General features: G+C 39.9%; 1 protein-coding gene across 1 annotated transcript in view; it reads right to left on the reverse strand.

Moving 5' to 3' along the window:
- thsd7ba (thrombospondin, type I, domain containing 7Ba) overlaps nucleotides 1-15,477 on the reverse strand; it is a 333,528-nt gene that overhangs the window by 36,497 nt on the left and 281,554 nt on the right. Inside the window, exons 17-20 of the mRNA XM_036576800.1 lie at nucleotides 14,840-14,845; nucleotides 9,023-9,156; nucleotides 6,048-6,198; nucleotides 519-660 (exon numbers count right to left, since the gene is read on the reverse strand). Of these exons, the coding sequence (XP_036432693.1) occupies nucleotides 519-660; nucleotides 6,048-6,198; nucleotides 9,023-9,156; nucleotides 14,840-14,845 (433 nt within the window). The remainder of the gene's footprint in view (nucleotides 1-518; nucleotides 661-6,047; nucleotides 6,199-9,022; nucleotides 9,157-14,839; nucleotides 14,846-15,477) is intronic.

The following is a 15,477-nucleotide window of genomic DNA, read 5'->3' on the forward strand; positions in this document are numbered from 1 at the left end:
ATATCTAATTATGTTCATGTTTGTGTTTTTACTGTTTGTGGTAGGTGAGTTAGCTGGCTTGATAAATGCTAGGTTACCTCTTTGGCTGCCAACCACGCCATCTACACAGCTCAGAGTGCAGCACTGTAGTCCCTCAAGTGTAACTGTAATTATCTGATATAATAAAATTCACTTTTGTATTATTACTGTTTATCATTAGTGACCAACATGAAGGAGCTTTTTCATTTGCCATCTTCCATCCTCGGTCACAGCCATTTCTCAAGGCGATACAAACTGCAAAAGTCTAGTTTCACTGCAGCTTCATGGGAAAACCTCGAGCTGCCTGATGCACCTTTTTAACACATTTTATTTTGTCCTGGTACTGCCCCGCCCATCGCCCTGCAGGGTCCATCACCACTCAGTGTTCCAGCACCTGGTCATTTACAAATAAAGCCCTGTCCAGGGGGGTCATTACAGGGTTACACGGAACGGCACACTGTGTAATGTCAGTTATCAGTGAAAGCATTTAGTGACTGTACCTGAGACGTTGTACTGGAAGGTGAAGCAGTTGCTGTTAGCGACACACGGCTCGGTCTGGTTATTCTCTGGACACACGGCATCAACAGCAGGGGGGCGGAGCATGTGTCTGGTCCTCATCCTCACTGTGTTTGGATCACATGGCTGCACAAATCACAAACAACATTCATCACTGCTGCAAACACATAATAAAAGTCTATTAGAGCAAAGAGAATAACAGTCACTGGCCACTTTATCAGAAACCCATCCCTTGTAGCTCCACCTTGCTGAGGCGGTTGGTATACTAACAATAATATCTGGTCTGTGGTCAGAAATAGACCAATTTTTAATTTTTAATTTTTAAAGGTGGTGGTGGTGGGGGGGGGGGATAAGCAGCAACAGATTAATTGCACTTTGTTAATTATTCATATATAGATCAATCTACCTTAAGTAGTTAAGACTGCAGTACTACTGTAAAGAAACTACTTAAAAAAACAACAAGGTATTTAGAGCTTAGACATTTACAAGGGTTATGTTATCTATTTAAACCCAAGGCATTAATTGAGAAAGTAATAAGCTTAATATATACAAAATCATCATTTATAGGGTGCTTTCTATTGGGAACTGTCTGTCCCAAACCCTAAGCCCTAAATTTACACTTCTTAAAATAATGCTTACACTTTTTCTCAATTTTATTATTTTTTTTTTACGTATTTTTGTTTTAACGTGACGTTGAAATATTTGTCATGAATTAAATAAAAATTAAATATTCAAAAATAAAAATATTAAACAAAAATGCTGTCCTACATTTTCTTGTCATTACCAAAATACATTTTTTGTCTGTAGGCGGAGCCTTATTCTAACCACACCCCTGCATTTTATGGCAGGAAGTGAGACTGCATCTCTGTTTCCCAAAAGTCTGAAAATCAGTGTAGAACATTAAGAATTGTCAGGCACTACTGAAACTTTACCAAATGCTTCAGTAATGACTGTATCGGTAGTGACAATTTAAACGCTAGCCAGTACATAACTAGCAACCAGCTGTACACAAAATCATCATTTTTTATTAAAACACAAAAACGTTCACTTAATTGCAGAGAATCTGTGTTTCAGTAGTATTGTTTCAGCAAATTAGAATGCTCAATATGTTTTAATAAAATAAACAGAATTTTTTTAAACTTTAACTTTGAAGGATTTCAGTAGATAGATTCATATACTAGCATTTAGAATTTAAATGTCCTATCAATTATTGTTATTTTACTGAATAGTAACCTAACTATTACAGTGTAAACAGCAAAAGATCATTTAAGATCATTTGTATATTTTAGTTTTTCTTTCTTTTTTCTTTGTTTTGGGGCGGGCAACAAAAATGTATTCAATGACAAACAATATTCCAATAATTACTGTAATTTCTTTTCAAGTTTTCAGAATTTGACCACACAGTTAGTACGCAATCATCTTTAGCTCCATTCCAGATTCCAAACAAATTATAGACCCCTGAAGTTGTGTCATCATTCTGTTATCAACTCGATGTCCATATTAGAAATTGTAGGTCTATGGAGAAAAACATATGTCTAAAATTGCTGCTATTGTGCCCTGTAGTAAAAATGTTCCAAACCTGATACATTTTGGTGTACATACACGCCTCCCCAAACGTTACCATATCCTCTGAATAACAAGGACAGTAATGAGATAAAATATGAATTATGCCACATGCAGTCTAAAATAACACACACAAATTCACCAAAATACCCCCTGCAAACTAATAAGCTTTGGTAAATGTGGCAGTTAAGCTGCCTTGGCAGTAGTAGCCTAGGTAGGGGGTTCTAATAAAGCAGCCAGTGAGTGGAAGTACAGGGTAGATGTTTCTAATAAAGTGACTGAAACGACTGAAATTCTGCTCATAACCCACTAAAGCCTGCAGTCGTAGAGGACGGTGGGGTGTCAGACTGCAGGCTGCAGCTAATCAGCATTTCCATCACTGTCAGACACTCAGCAGCCCTAACACAGCGAGATGGCCTGATCTGGACCCCCCACAAACCCCCACCATCGTTAGCGTTGTTTGGATACAGCCGTATTTGCTCACCCAGGCTTTCTAGATGCATGTGATAATTATAGATAATCAGAGTTAATTAGCTGAGCTCATTTGCTGCACTGATGATTGGTGTGTCCGTCATGCTGTCCGAACACTGACAACATAAAAAAATCGCAAAGCAGTGGTTCCCAGTCCCAACCCTCAGAATCCCACTCACGGCATAGCTTTGTTTTCCTTGCTCTAACTTGTCTGATTCTACTAGTCAGCTATATTATTAAAGCCCTTTGAGCTGAGTCAGGTGCATTAGAGCAGGGAAAAAGCAGTGCAGTGGACCCTGCTCTCGATAAAGCTTTGATCACAAGTGTAATCTGAGATGATTCGGGCAGTGTGGGGTGGAATAGAACAGTAAGGGAAAGGACAGAGTGGTACAGGGTAGGTCAGGTGAGTATGTATGAGATGGGGCAGTCCAGTGTAGTACGGGCAGTATGAGGTATGTCGGAGCACTATGTGAAACTACTAGGCAGTACAGGAAACTAGTACAGTACAGTGTTGGATAGCACCAGGTGGTACAGGATAATAATATGCAGTACAGGCTAGTACAGGGTACACAGTAGTACTTTAGAATAAGAGGTAATAAAGAGCAGTAGTGGGTAATACAGGGAAGTACAGAGTAGTACGAAGCATTACAGGGTAATCCAAGGCAGTCCAGTATAGTACCAGACAGTAGAAGAGAGTGGTGCTAGGTGGTACATGTTAGTACGGGGTAGCTACTAGGCATTACAAGGTAATGCAGTGTAGTAGAGGGCAGTATTAGCCAGTACAGAGTAGTGTAGTGTAGAAGAGAATAGTAACACAAAGAAGTATAGGGAAGTACAGGGTAGTTATAGGCAGGCAGTACTTCGTAGTTCAGGGTAGTAGAGTGTAGGACTAAATGGGGCAGGATAGTAAAGGGTTGTTGTAGGCAGTATATGGTAGCATGGGGAAGTGCAGGTAATACTAGGCAGTACAGGGCAGTACAAGGTAGTATTAGACAGTTAAGGCTAGGACTAGGCAGTACAGGGTAGCACAGGGACGTACAGCATAGAACTAGGCAGTAGAGGGTGGCACAAGGTAGTACAAGGTAGTATTAGACACAACAGGGTAGCACAGGGAAGTACAGAGTAGTACTAGACAGTACAGACCAGTACAGGGTAGTTCTAGACAGTACAGACCAGTACAGGGTAGTACTAGAAAGTGAAGGGTGTCATGGGAAAGTACAGAGTTGTACTAGACAGTACAGACCAGTGCAGGGTAGTACTAGAAAGTTAAGGGTGTCATGGGGAAGTACAGGGTTGTACTAGACAGTACAGACCAGTACAGGGTAGTACTAGACAGTTAAGAGTAGCATGGGGACGTATAGGGTAGTACTAGACAGTACAGACCAGTACAGGGTAGTTCTAGACAGTTAAGAGTAGGACTAGGCAGTAAAGGGTAGTGCTACACAGTACAGGGTAGCACTAGACAGTACAGGGTAGTATAGGGTAGTAGAGAGTAGGACTAAGCAGTGCAGGACAGTACAGGATAGCACTAGGCATAGCCAGTACATGGGAGCACAGGAGATAACAGGATAGTGCTAGGCAGTACAGGGTAGCACAGTGCAGTAGAATGTAGTTCTAGGCAGTACACAGTAGTTCAGGTTAGCAGTAGTATAAGGAAGTAGAGTAGTAGATGTAGAGTACAGGGTTGTACAGGGTAGTAAAGGGGTGTGCTAAGCACTGCAGGGCAGTACGATGTGCTGGTTGTCTCTGGCGGTATTTTGTCGATTGCAGAGGCCAGAGCAAATCTTTGTTTGCGTCTCATCAGGTGACTGACTGAGAGGATCCATTTGAATTTCATCCTTGTGGCGCGCCGCACCCGCCGCAACTTTTCAAGCACAACATTAATTAGAATAACAAATGCTCCATTGCTGCTGGAGATTCATTTGAATTTTGATTTTGGTCGTCTTGGATTTCGCTCGTTTGAAAATTGCTGCGGGAAACTGTATCTCTGACTACGCTTCTGTGTCAGAGTTAATATGAAATATTCAAATTGATGCAAAACATCTTTGCTGAAAAAAGAAAAAAAAAAAAATCAGCGAAAAAGAAAAACAGTGTATCGTGTTATGACCGGTGCCGTGTCTGATTCACTAGCACACAGATGGGGGAAATTCCCCGCTGTTCTTCAATTTGCTGTATGCCTGCTGATTTTCCAGAAACACTTCCTCCAAAAGCCCTCTGTGTCTCACTATCAGGGCAATTATAAAACTCTGGATTCCTCTATTAGCTGGGGTTCTGCTTACAAACACCCAGCTATGAAATATCCCCTTTGATGAAAGCTGCTCAACTCTGCCAGCACTCAGCATCTCAGAGAAACTCTATGAATATGATAGCAGAGTCCAGTGTTTCTCAGGGTCGGCCCTGGAGTCCTACTGTCCTGAGCAAAAACATCTCCTCCTCTACTTACAAACAAATGTGGTTTGGATCGAAAGTTAAGACTCTGCACTTTCTACACAGTTTCTCCACTTGTTTCACTGAACTACGGTTATGATAGTGACGTCAATGGTTTAATTGTGATTGGTTCTAGATGTGATGTTATGTTTGTGTGATTATAGATGTGAAGGTTATAAAAACGATGGTCATGGTTGTGTTAATTACGGCTGTGATGGCCATGGTTGTGTTAATTACGGCTGTGATGGCCATGGTTGTGTTAATTATGGCTGTGATGGCCATGGTTGTGATGTTAGAGGTTTGATAGTTATGAATGTGATGTTTCAGTTGTGATGGTTATGGGTGAGATGGTTACAGTCATAATGATTACTGTTGTGATGGCAATGGATGTGATGGATATTGTTGGTATGGTTGTCATTTTTATATGTGATTGTTAGGTTTGTGTGGTTATGGGTGTGATGGTATGGATGAGGTGGTTACAGATGTAATGGTTTATATATACGATGGATACAGATGCAATTGTTATGACTGTGATGTTATGGTTTTGATAGTTACAGATGTGATGGTAATGGGTTGTGATGGTTATGGGTGTGATTTGTTACGGTTCTTATGGTTATTGCTGCAATTGTTATTGTTGTGATTTTTATGGCTGTGATAATTACAGACTTGATGGCTTTAGTTTTGATGTTTATGGATATGATAATTACAGTTGAGATAGCTACAGATATAATGACAGTTTTGATGGTTAGGGCTGTGATAGTTATGATTATGGTGGTTATGGTTGTGATGGATGTGGATGTAGTGGTTACAGTTGTGTAGGTTATAGTTGTAATCACATAATCACAGCTGTGATGGTTAGGGATTGTGATTGTTATAGATATAAAGGCTATAGTTCTGATGGTTATGGATATGATAGTTACCGTTGTGATGGTTATGAAGTGGTTGTGATTGTTACAGCTGTGATGAATACAATTGTGATGGTTAGGGATGTGATGGTTGTATTTGCCATGTTTACAGATGTGTTGGTTACAGATGTGGTGATAGGTTGTTACCATGGGGCATGAGCTCCAGGGACTCCAGGGTGACATCACACAGTCTCCGGGGCACGGTAACACACACGTCTGAGCCTGCAGAGGCATTTCTTCAGCATCACACAGAGACTCATTCACACTGCTGGAGTAATCACTGCCCCGCAACACACACCTACAGAGAGAGAGAGAGAGAGAGAGAGAGAGAGAGAGAGAGAGAGAGAGAGAGAGAGAGAGGGAGACAGAGAGAGAGAGAGAGAGAGAGAGAGAGACTGCACTGTTTAATATTAATCTGAACAGTCCTCATATTTACACTTTTACACACTTTAAAATGTTAAACTTTTTATTGTAGCATTGGAGGCAGTCGTGGGCTGGAGGGAACCACCCCTGTGACAGGAAGGTCGCCAGTTTGATCCCCTGAGCTGAAGTGCCCTTGAGCAAGACACATAACCCCCAACTGCTCCCCGTGTGCTGCGGATAGGGCTGCTCACCGCTCCAGGCAAGTGTGCTCACTGCCCCCTAGTGTGTATATGGTGTTTCACTGCACAGATGGGTTACATGCGGAGGTGAAATTTCCCCGTTGTGGGACTAATAAGGGTCACTTAATCTAATCTTAATCACTTAATTTAATATTCACTCAGGTTTACTAATCCTTTGGTGACAGAAGAGTACCAGTATGTCTCCTGGTCATAAATTAATTTGAATGGAATTATATTGATAGGGTGCTTTTAGGTGAGTATAACTGTTGGTGCGTCCCAATTTTTTACTCTCCCTTCATCTCCTTTCCTTGTTTTCTTAATAAAAGAGGACAGGGTCAAGAAGAAGTGTGTGTGATCTTTCAGAGGAGCAGAGGCACACTCCTTCATGGACTCTGTGGTGTCAGCTGGTGTCACCAGTGATGCCAAGGACACCCTGCAGTGTCCTATCTTAAACCCCACTGAAAGAAGAGTGTATAAAGCTCAGCATTACTATCCTCTCCTCTACCCTACTGTGACAGAACCCTGCGTTTATGGTTCTCGTGGAGAGCAGCAGGCATGTCTGAAATGAAATCTGATCAGCATTTAGATGCAGAAGCTCCAAAGGGCTGTACTGGATTGAATGAAGATCTGATCACCGCAATATTTGGATAATATTTGGATAATATTTGCAATATTAGTGCAGAGAGTAAACAGGGCCCATGTTACCATTTACTCAAGCTATTATCTAACTTAAGGTTGGCTTTACAAAGTAAGACATTCATGCAACCATACTTTCTGTGCAAATTCAGTTACACAAAGCAATTCAAAAGCAAAGTTGCATGCAACCCATTTCATTATTCCAAATTAGCTGCGCATCGCTGCTGTCGGAACAAAACTTCGAATCTCCATTTCGTTTTTCAGTTTTTGACATAATTTGAAAATGTCTGTTGCCCTTTACATTGTGTTTACCTTTCCTGATGAATGGACCAAAAGGAGTGACCCAAAATTACTTAGAAAAAAGTCTGGTTCTATTGACTTACATTAAAAGTAAAGAAGGTTTTTTCCTTCCTGATCATTTTGCAGATATGAAGTTTTGTTCTGACAACAGCGATTTATTGTTTGATACACTGTATCAAAACTATATAGTCTTTTGCAAGAGGTGTAATTTACATAATTATAGCCTTCATATAATGTGATTTTGCATTGTTATATCATTAGTATAATATGAATTTTCCAGCTATAACTACTGTTGTTTTCTATATCCACATATCTGTCTTTTACCACATATTTCTCTCCTAACTGTTCTTACTACATATGACTCATCTTTGTATGTTAAGCCTTTTAACATTTAGAGAGCCATTATGGTTGGGCTTGATGTCTCACTCCTCCTGTTCTTGAAGCACTGTGCGTTTGTAAGTTTAACACATTAAAAATAATACCTTACTTGTAAAATCAGGCAGCGAGAGAATGAATCTGCATAGATCACAATAATAGCAGCCAAAGAAGAATAAATACTGACACAATCAGACATTTAAGCAGCTGTTAGCATTAGCTGGCTAGTTAAAAATAGCTGGTTACAGAAAAGTTAGCTTCAAGAAACTCACATTTGCTGTCACGGCTCAGGAAACTGGGAAAATTAAACTGCCAAACTCACAGAAAGTCAGTGAGGATCTCATTTTCAACTGTCCAGTAAACCATCTTCTGTTTTATTTTTATGTCTATTAATCCAAAGCAATTGGTCATTTGAAATGATGTCATTTGACATTATCACAATGTGTTTCCGGCATTTTGATTGGCTGTTTCATGAAACTTGTTCCACACAACTCTAGTGGCTGAGTTTCAAGTGAGTTGTGGGGTGCTTTACATTATGCAGCTTGTGCAATTTAGTTTCACGAAGGTTTCAAGCAACTAAAGTTGCCTGAAAGTTTCACAGTGTAAAGTCAGCCTAAGGTCAACTGGTGCAACTGGCTCTGCAGGTTTCCAAACATGAACCAGCCCAACTTCTGAACACTGTTAGTAATAAAGGTTCTGTGCAGGTACATCTTTTATTCATCAAGGTGCAAACAGTGTAAATGTTCCCTCAAAGCTCCAACAGTGGTTTTAAGGTCTGATTGTGAACCTTAAATAAGTTTCTCCAGGTGAAAAGTTCGTATTTGTACCTTTTCATAACCGAATGTTTTAAATAGAACAGTAAAATAAAAAAGGCAGGAGTCGAGACGGGGTGTGTGGAGTCAATACAACCAAAAATATATAATTGCAATGGATTATGGTACAAATATGAAGATGTACCCTTGAGGGTACCACCACAGAGACAAGGGGAACCACCCTAGTAACAGTTTAGTACCTTTTTTCTGAGACTATACAAGATCACTGGCTGTCTTACCCAACAACATGCATTTTACTTTCCTGAAGGCAGCTCATCTGATATACCCCACTTTAATTCATTAGCAGCTGTGTATTAATCATTAACGGGTAATTATTAAAGTGTAGCAGTTATGTTTGCCTGCTTACCTGGACCTTTCTATGTGTGTGTGTATGTACCGTATCTTGCGGCTCTGCACTCCCTCTCCACACGCCGGCAGCTGGTCCACAGAGTTTATAGAGCAGAATGACCACGGCTCCGTCACCCACTCATATACACTACACATACTGCGGCATGGTACAGCCTCATACACCTAGAGAGAGAGAGACAGAGAGAGAGAGAGAGAGAGAGAGAGAGAGAGAGAGAGAGAGAGAGAGAGAGGCAGAGAGACAGAGAGAGAGAGAGAGAGAGAGAGAGAGGAGATAAAGTTAAGAACTCCACTGATAACACCACTTTAAAATTCATACACATTACAAATTAATTAGAGCTAATTAGGAAGAAGTGTTTTAAATTGGCCTTAATTGAATTAGAGCGGAATTGCATGGAGGGGGAAGGGGGTGGACGGTCCAGATGAAGTTCCATGATATTTTTAGAGCTCCTCCTAATTCTTGTGTATAGGAATGTTTATTAAAGTTGTTTATGGACTAATATCTCTTATTGTACTGTATAGAATCATTTACTGAGGTTGTGTATGGCCTAATATCTCCCATTCTAGTGTGTAGGAGTGTTAATTGAGGTTGTTTATGGACTAATATCTCCTATTCTTGCATAAAGGAGCATTTGTTGAAGTTGTTTATGGACTAATATCTCCTATTCTAGTGTAAAGAAGTGTTTATTGAGGTTGTTTATGGACTAATATCTCCTATTCTAGCATAAAGGAGCATTTATTGAGGTTGTTTATGTACTAATATCTCCTGTTCTAGTGTAAATGAGTGTTTATTGAGGTTATTTATGGACTAATATCTCCTATTCTAGCATAAAGGAGCATTTATTGAGGTTGTTTATGTACTAATATCTCCTGTTCTAGTGTAAAGGAGTGTTTATTGAGGTTATTTATGGACTAATATCTCCTATTCTAGCATAAAGGAGCATTTATTGAGGTTGTTTATGTACTAATATCTCCTGTTCTAGTGTAAAGGAGTGTTTATTGAGGTTGTTTATGGACTAATATCTCCTATTCTAGCATAAAGGAGCATTTATTGAGGTTGTTTATGTACTAATATCTCCTGTTCTAGTGTAAAGGAGTGTTTATTGAGGTTGTTTATGGACTAATATCTCCTATTCTTGCATAAAGGAGCATTTGTTGAAGTTGTTTATGGACTAATATCTCCTATTCTAGTGTAAAGAAGTGTTTATTGAGGTTGTTTATGGACTAATATCTCCTATTCTAGCATAAAGAAATGTTTATTGAGGTTGTTTATGGACTAATATCTCCTATTCTAGTGTATAGGAACATTTATTGAGGTTGTTTATGTACTAATATCTCCTGTTCTAGTGTAAATGAGTGTTTATTGAGGTTATTTATGGACTAATATCTCCTATTCTAGCACATAAGAGTGTTTATTGAGGTTGTTTATGTACTAATATCTCCTGTTCTAGTGTAAAGGAGTGTTTATTGAGGTTATTTATGGACTAATATCTCCTATTCTAGCATAAAGGAGCATTTATTGAGGTTGTTTATGTACTAATATCTCCTGTTCTAGTGTAAAGGAGTGTTTATTGAGGTTATTTATGGACTAATATCTCCTATTCTAGCATAAAGGAGCATTTATTGAGGTTGTTTATGTACTAATATCTCCTGTTCTAGTGTAAAGGAGTGTTTATTGAGGTTGTTTATGGACTAATATCTCCTATTCTTGCATAAAGGAGCATTTGTTGAAGTTGTTTATGGACTAATATCTCCTATTCTAGTGTAAAGAAGTGTTTATGGACTAATATCTCCTATTCTAGCATAAAGAAATGTTTATTGAGGTTGTTTATGGACTAATATCTCCTATTCTAGTGTATAGGAGTGTTTATTGAGGTTGTTTATGGACTAATATGAGGCTGTTTATGGACTAATATCTCCTATTCTAATGTATAGGAGTGTTTATTGAGGTTGTTTATGGACTAATATCTCCTATTCTAATGTATAGGAGTGTTTATTGAGGTTGTTTATGGACTAATATCTCCTATTCTAATGTATAAGAGTGTTTATTGAGGTTGTTTATGGACTAATATGAGGCTCAGAGACAAACACACACTAAACACACTCAGCAATCAGCCCCATCTGTCTCTGCATCTGCCATACACTTTCTTCCTCTCCTCCCATCCTCTCTACTCTTTTATTCTCTTCTCTGCTCTTCCTCTCATCTCTACTCTCTGCTCCTTTCTATTCTCCTCTCCTGCTCCTCTTCATTTTCCTGTCCTCTCCACTTCCTTTTCTCTTCTTTTACCTTCTCCTATTCAGCCATCTTTATTTTCCTCTTTTCTTCTACTCCCTCTCCTCTTTTCTCTAGTCCCCTTGTCTCATCTTTTCTCATCTTTCCCTCTCGTCTCTCCTCCTTCATTTTCTCTCATCCTCTATTATCTTCTCGTCCTACCCTTTTCCTCCTTCACTATCTTCTCAGTCTATCTTTTCCATGCTCCTCTTATGTCACCCCTGCTTCTCTCATCTCTTCTTCTCCTATTTCTCCCATTCTGTCATTCTCTCCTCTACTGTCCTTTTTTGTCCTTTGTCCTTCTTGTCTCATCTTTTCTTATCCTTCCCTTTTATATCCCCTACTTCATTTTCCTCCCATCCTCTCAGTCACTCTCCTCTCCTCCTTTGCTATCCTCTCATTATTTCTTCTCCTTTCATTTTACTCCTGTTCCTCTCCTCTCGTCTGTTCTCCTCGTCTTCTCTCCTCTCTTCTCCCGTTCTCCTCTTCTCTCTTCTCATCATCCCTCCTCTCTTCTCATCTTCTCTCCACTCCTCTCCTCTTTTCTTCTCCCTTGTTCTCCTCTCCTCTCTTCTCATCATCCCTCTTCTCCTCTCTTCTCATCTTCTCTCCAATTCTCTCCTCTCTTATCATCCCTCCTCTCCTCTCCTGTGTTCTCCTCTCCTCATCTTCTCTCCACTCCTCTCTACTCATCATCCCTCCTCTCATCTCCTTTCCTCTCCTTTCCTCTCCTCTCATCTTCTCTCCACATCATCCCTCCTCTTCTCCCCTCTCCTTCTCTCTCTCCTCTCCTCGCTTCCCTCCTCTCTTCTCATCTCTCATCTCTTCAATTTTCTCTTTTGTCCCGTCCTCTTGTCTTACTTTTCCCTTCCTTTTCCTCCTTTCATTTTCTCCTCGTCACACCTTTTTCTTTCTTTTTTTTCCTCTGCTCCTCCATCATCCACTCTTATTTCTCCTCCTTCACTTTCCATTCCTCTCTATTTCTCAGTTTCATCTATTTTCTATTCTGACTCTTCTCCTCTCTTTCCATAATTCTCTCTCCTCCTCTTTTTCTCTCTTTACCTCCTTCACTATTCTTTCATCCTTTATCCTCTTTCCTCCCTTCTCCTCTGTTATTACACCTCCTCTTTTCTCATCTTATCTTTTTTCCTGTCCTTCTCCCTTTTCTCATCTCCTCTCCTTATTTTCTTCTTTCCTCACATCTCCTACTGTCTTCTTTTCTCCTACCTTCTCCATATTTCTCCTCTCTTCTCCTTTATGTTCCTCTCCTTTCTTCTAATTTCTTTGCTTCTCTCATTTCTCCTCTCCTCTCTTTATTTCTTCATTCCGCTCCTCCTCTACCAGTCCTTTTCCTTCTCCTCACTTCTTCTCTCCTCCTCTCTTTATTCCTCTCATCTGCTCTCCACATTTCTCCTCTCTTTCTCCTTAACTATCCACTCATCCCCTCTTTTCTTTGTCTCTCTGCTCTTATTACACCTCCTCTTCCTTCCTTCCTCCTCTGCTCCCTCCTTCTCTCTATCAGTTTAAGCTGTATGCATAGGCCTCTGTAACTGCAGCCCTGAAGCTGATCTAATGCTGTTGAAGACGCTGCTGAAGGCGTGATCAGGATGGCGTGATCAGGATGGGTTGCCGATGAGTGAAATGAGCGATAAATGTAGCGAAGCTCCAAAGAGGGTCGTTCCCCTCTGCTCCGCGCACTCTTAAACACCGCTATTACACCAGATGGAGGCTGCTGGGTTCAGAAATAACTGCCTGCATGTTCGCTGTTCATCATCTGAGAGAAAAACGGAAACGTTTAGAGGCGCAGCAGAAACTGGGCAGATGGAGGACAGAAAGATCTCTCCGTCGTGTTCTCCTGCTTTAGCCAGCGTCTGGGAAACAGCAGGAGGGCTGCAGCCGCAAGCTTGTGTTTTACTGTTTTCCTCCTCAAATGTAGCTGATCAGCTGAGACACGTGGCTAACAAGTAATGGAAGCTTGTACCTCACCATTTAGCATTGTGCTAACTGCCTAAATCATAAACCTCTTGCCTCAAATGTGTTAGTGAAGTTGGCTTCCTATTTGGCAGTTTCTAACTTTCCCACTCCACCTTAAATAGTGCAGCAGTTGCATAATAGCTGGTGAATGTAACTGCTTCGCTGTTTATGGTGGAACTGAAACCGAATATGAAGCTGCCGAATAAAGAAACGTCAGCTTTATGAACAAAATTCAGATTTCAGGATGGCTGTATTGGTTTCAGCTGTGTGAAGGTCTTTAGTCTGTGTTTGTAGACAACAGTAAGTCATACAGGTTCAGAAAACACATAAGCAAGTCTATCAGAGATGACATTTATTTATCTTGGGTTTTATTTTGAAACCCAAAGTCCACTGAAATATTTGTCATAATTCATTAAATTCATTAAATCATGTCATTAAATTTATTAAATGTATTAAATCATGTTATTAAATTAATTAAATTGGTTAAATCATGTCATTAAATTAATTAAATTCATTAAGTCATGTAATTTAATTTATTACATTGATTAAATCATGTCATTAAATTCATCAAATTAATTAAATATTAACACTGAATTCATTCAATTCATTAAATCGTGTCAAATCACATGAAATTATTCCAGCCTCTGTTAATTCCTTAGAGTTAAACAGTTCATTTTGCCTACTGTGACTTATACAAGATGGTTATATGTATGTAAATGAGCTCTGCTCTGATTGGCTGCCCTATATCGTGCCTAATTCAGAAAGCACCCCGGCTGAATAAATGTAAATGTGTTGTTTTTTGTGACCTCACAAAAACGTTTAAATTCAAAGTGGGCTGTTTTTGCAGCGTAACTTCCATATTGTCGCTGTCCAAAGAAAAACAAGTATCTCCAAAGTAGTAACTTTACAGGAGAGGGCAAAAACGCACTTAACTATTATTGTAAGTCAATGTACAGACTGATTCAGACTGATTGATTTTGGGGCGTTTCTATTGGTCCAATCATCATGAAATTTTTACACAGTGTAAAGGAGAACTACTGTGTTCAAATAACGTAGAAAAATAAAAATCGACAAAAATGGAGATACATGTTTTTTTGGGGCTGTGACGATATATATGAAGTGAATGGGACAATTTCCATGAACCCGACACAGTCTGAGGTGAGTGTGTGATGAGCATGATGCTAATTGGTGGGGTATAAGCTTCCATTGCTTGTTAGCTTCATTAGCCTTATAGCTCCAGTACAGAAACTAAGCACACTTCAGACACCAAACAGGGTTTTGGGTGACTTATATTTTGCATGAGGGGGAAAACAGTTCATTTTTGGCTGAACTATCGCTTTAATGGTTCTTTCTGTCCTGCTCCATCTCTCTCTCTGAATAGCTCTCAGACGGAAGCAGCTCCTGAGAAAGAGGTGAGAATGAAATATAATGAAGTCTCTCGCTTTTTCTCTCGGGTCGCACGTCTGTGGGACGGTGGCGAAACGGAGGCGAAACCTCTGTGAGCGAAATTCACACTAATTTGCTCAGTTCTGATCCAACAGATGGCCGAGGGTCAGCGGTTAGTCAAAGAAAGGGCAGAAACAGAATGAACACAGCACTGACCTGAGCCTTCGTAGGTGTCCATATTAGCAGTGGGGGGAGGGGGGAGCAACAGGGGAGAGAAGAGAAACGATACAGCCATTAGTTTTAGCAGCTTTCAGTTCTCCCTGCCAGATTTCTTTCCCTCTTTTTTTGGGCTAAAGCTGCAGTTCAGCAGCTCATTAATTACAGAAATCATGATTAAAGCACAGGCGTCTTTGTTTAAGCTTCGCTACACTGGGATTTAATGACATGATTAATGAGTATGAAGAAAATATGAACAACATACGCAGCTGGTGGGGGCTGATAATGAAGTGGACATGAATGTCACGGTGAAAATTAAACACAAACAAAAAAACTGAATATTATCAAAAAAATAAATAAATAAATCACCCAAATGTCCACTGACCTACCAACTACCAAAAAAAGTACTACATTATGTATGTGACACTGAATTAATTAGCTGGACTTTGTGTCATTATCAGTAATTATGATTAATCAGTGTGTAAAGTAAGTAATTAATGAAATACGTGAATGCATTACAGCAGTTACAGTGTTAATACAGTGAAAAATATAGGCGCACAGGACCCCCATGGACCCCCACAGAGCAGGTATTATTTGGGTGGTGGGTCATTCTTAGTCCAGTAGTGGTGTGTTAGTGT

Source organism: Colossoma macropomum, unplaced genomic scaffold (assembly GCF_904425465.1).
Source record: "Colossoma macropomum unplaced genomic scaffold, Colossoma_macropomum, whole genome shotgun sequence".
NCBI classification, from domain to species: Eukaryota; Metazoa; Chordata; class Actinopteri; order Characiformes; family Serrasalmidae; genus Colossoma; species Colossoma macropomum.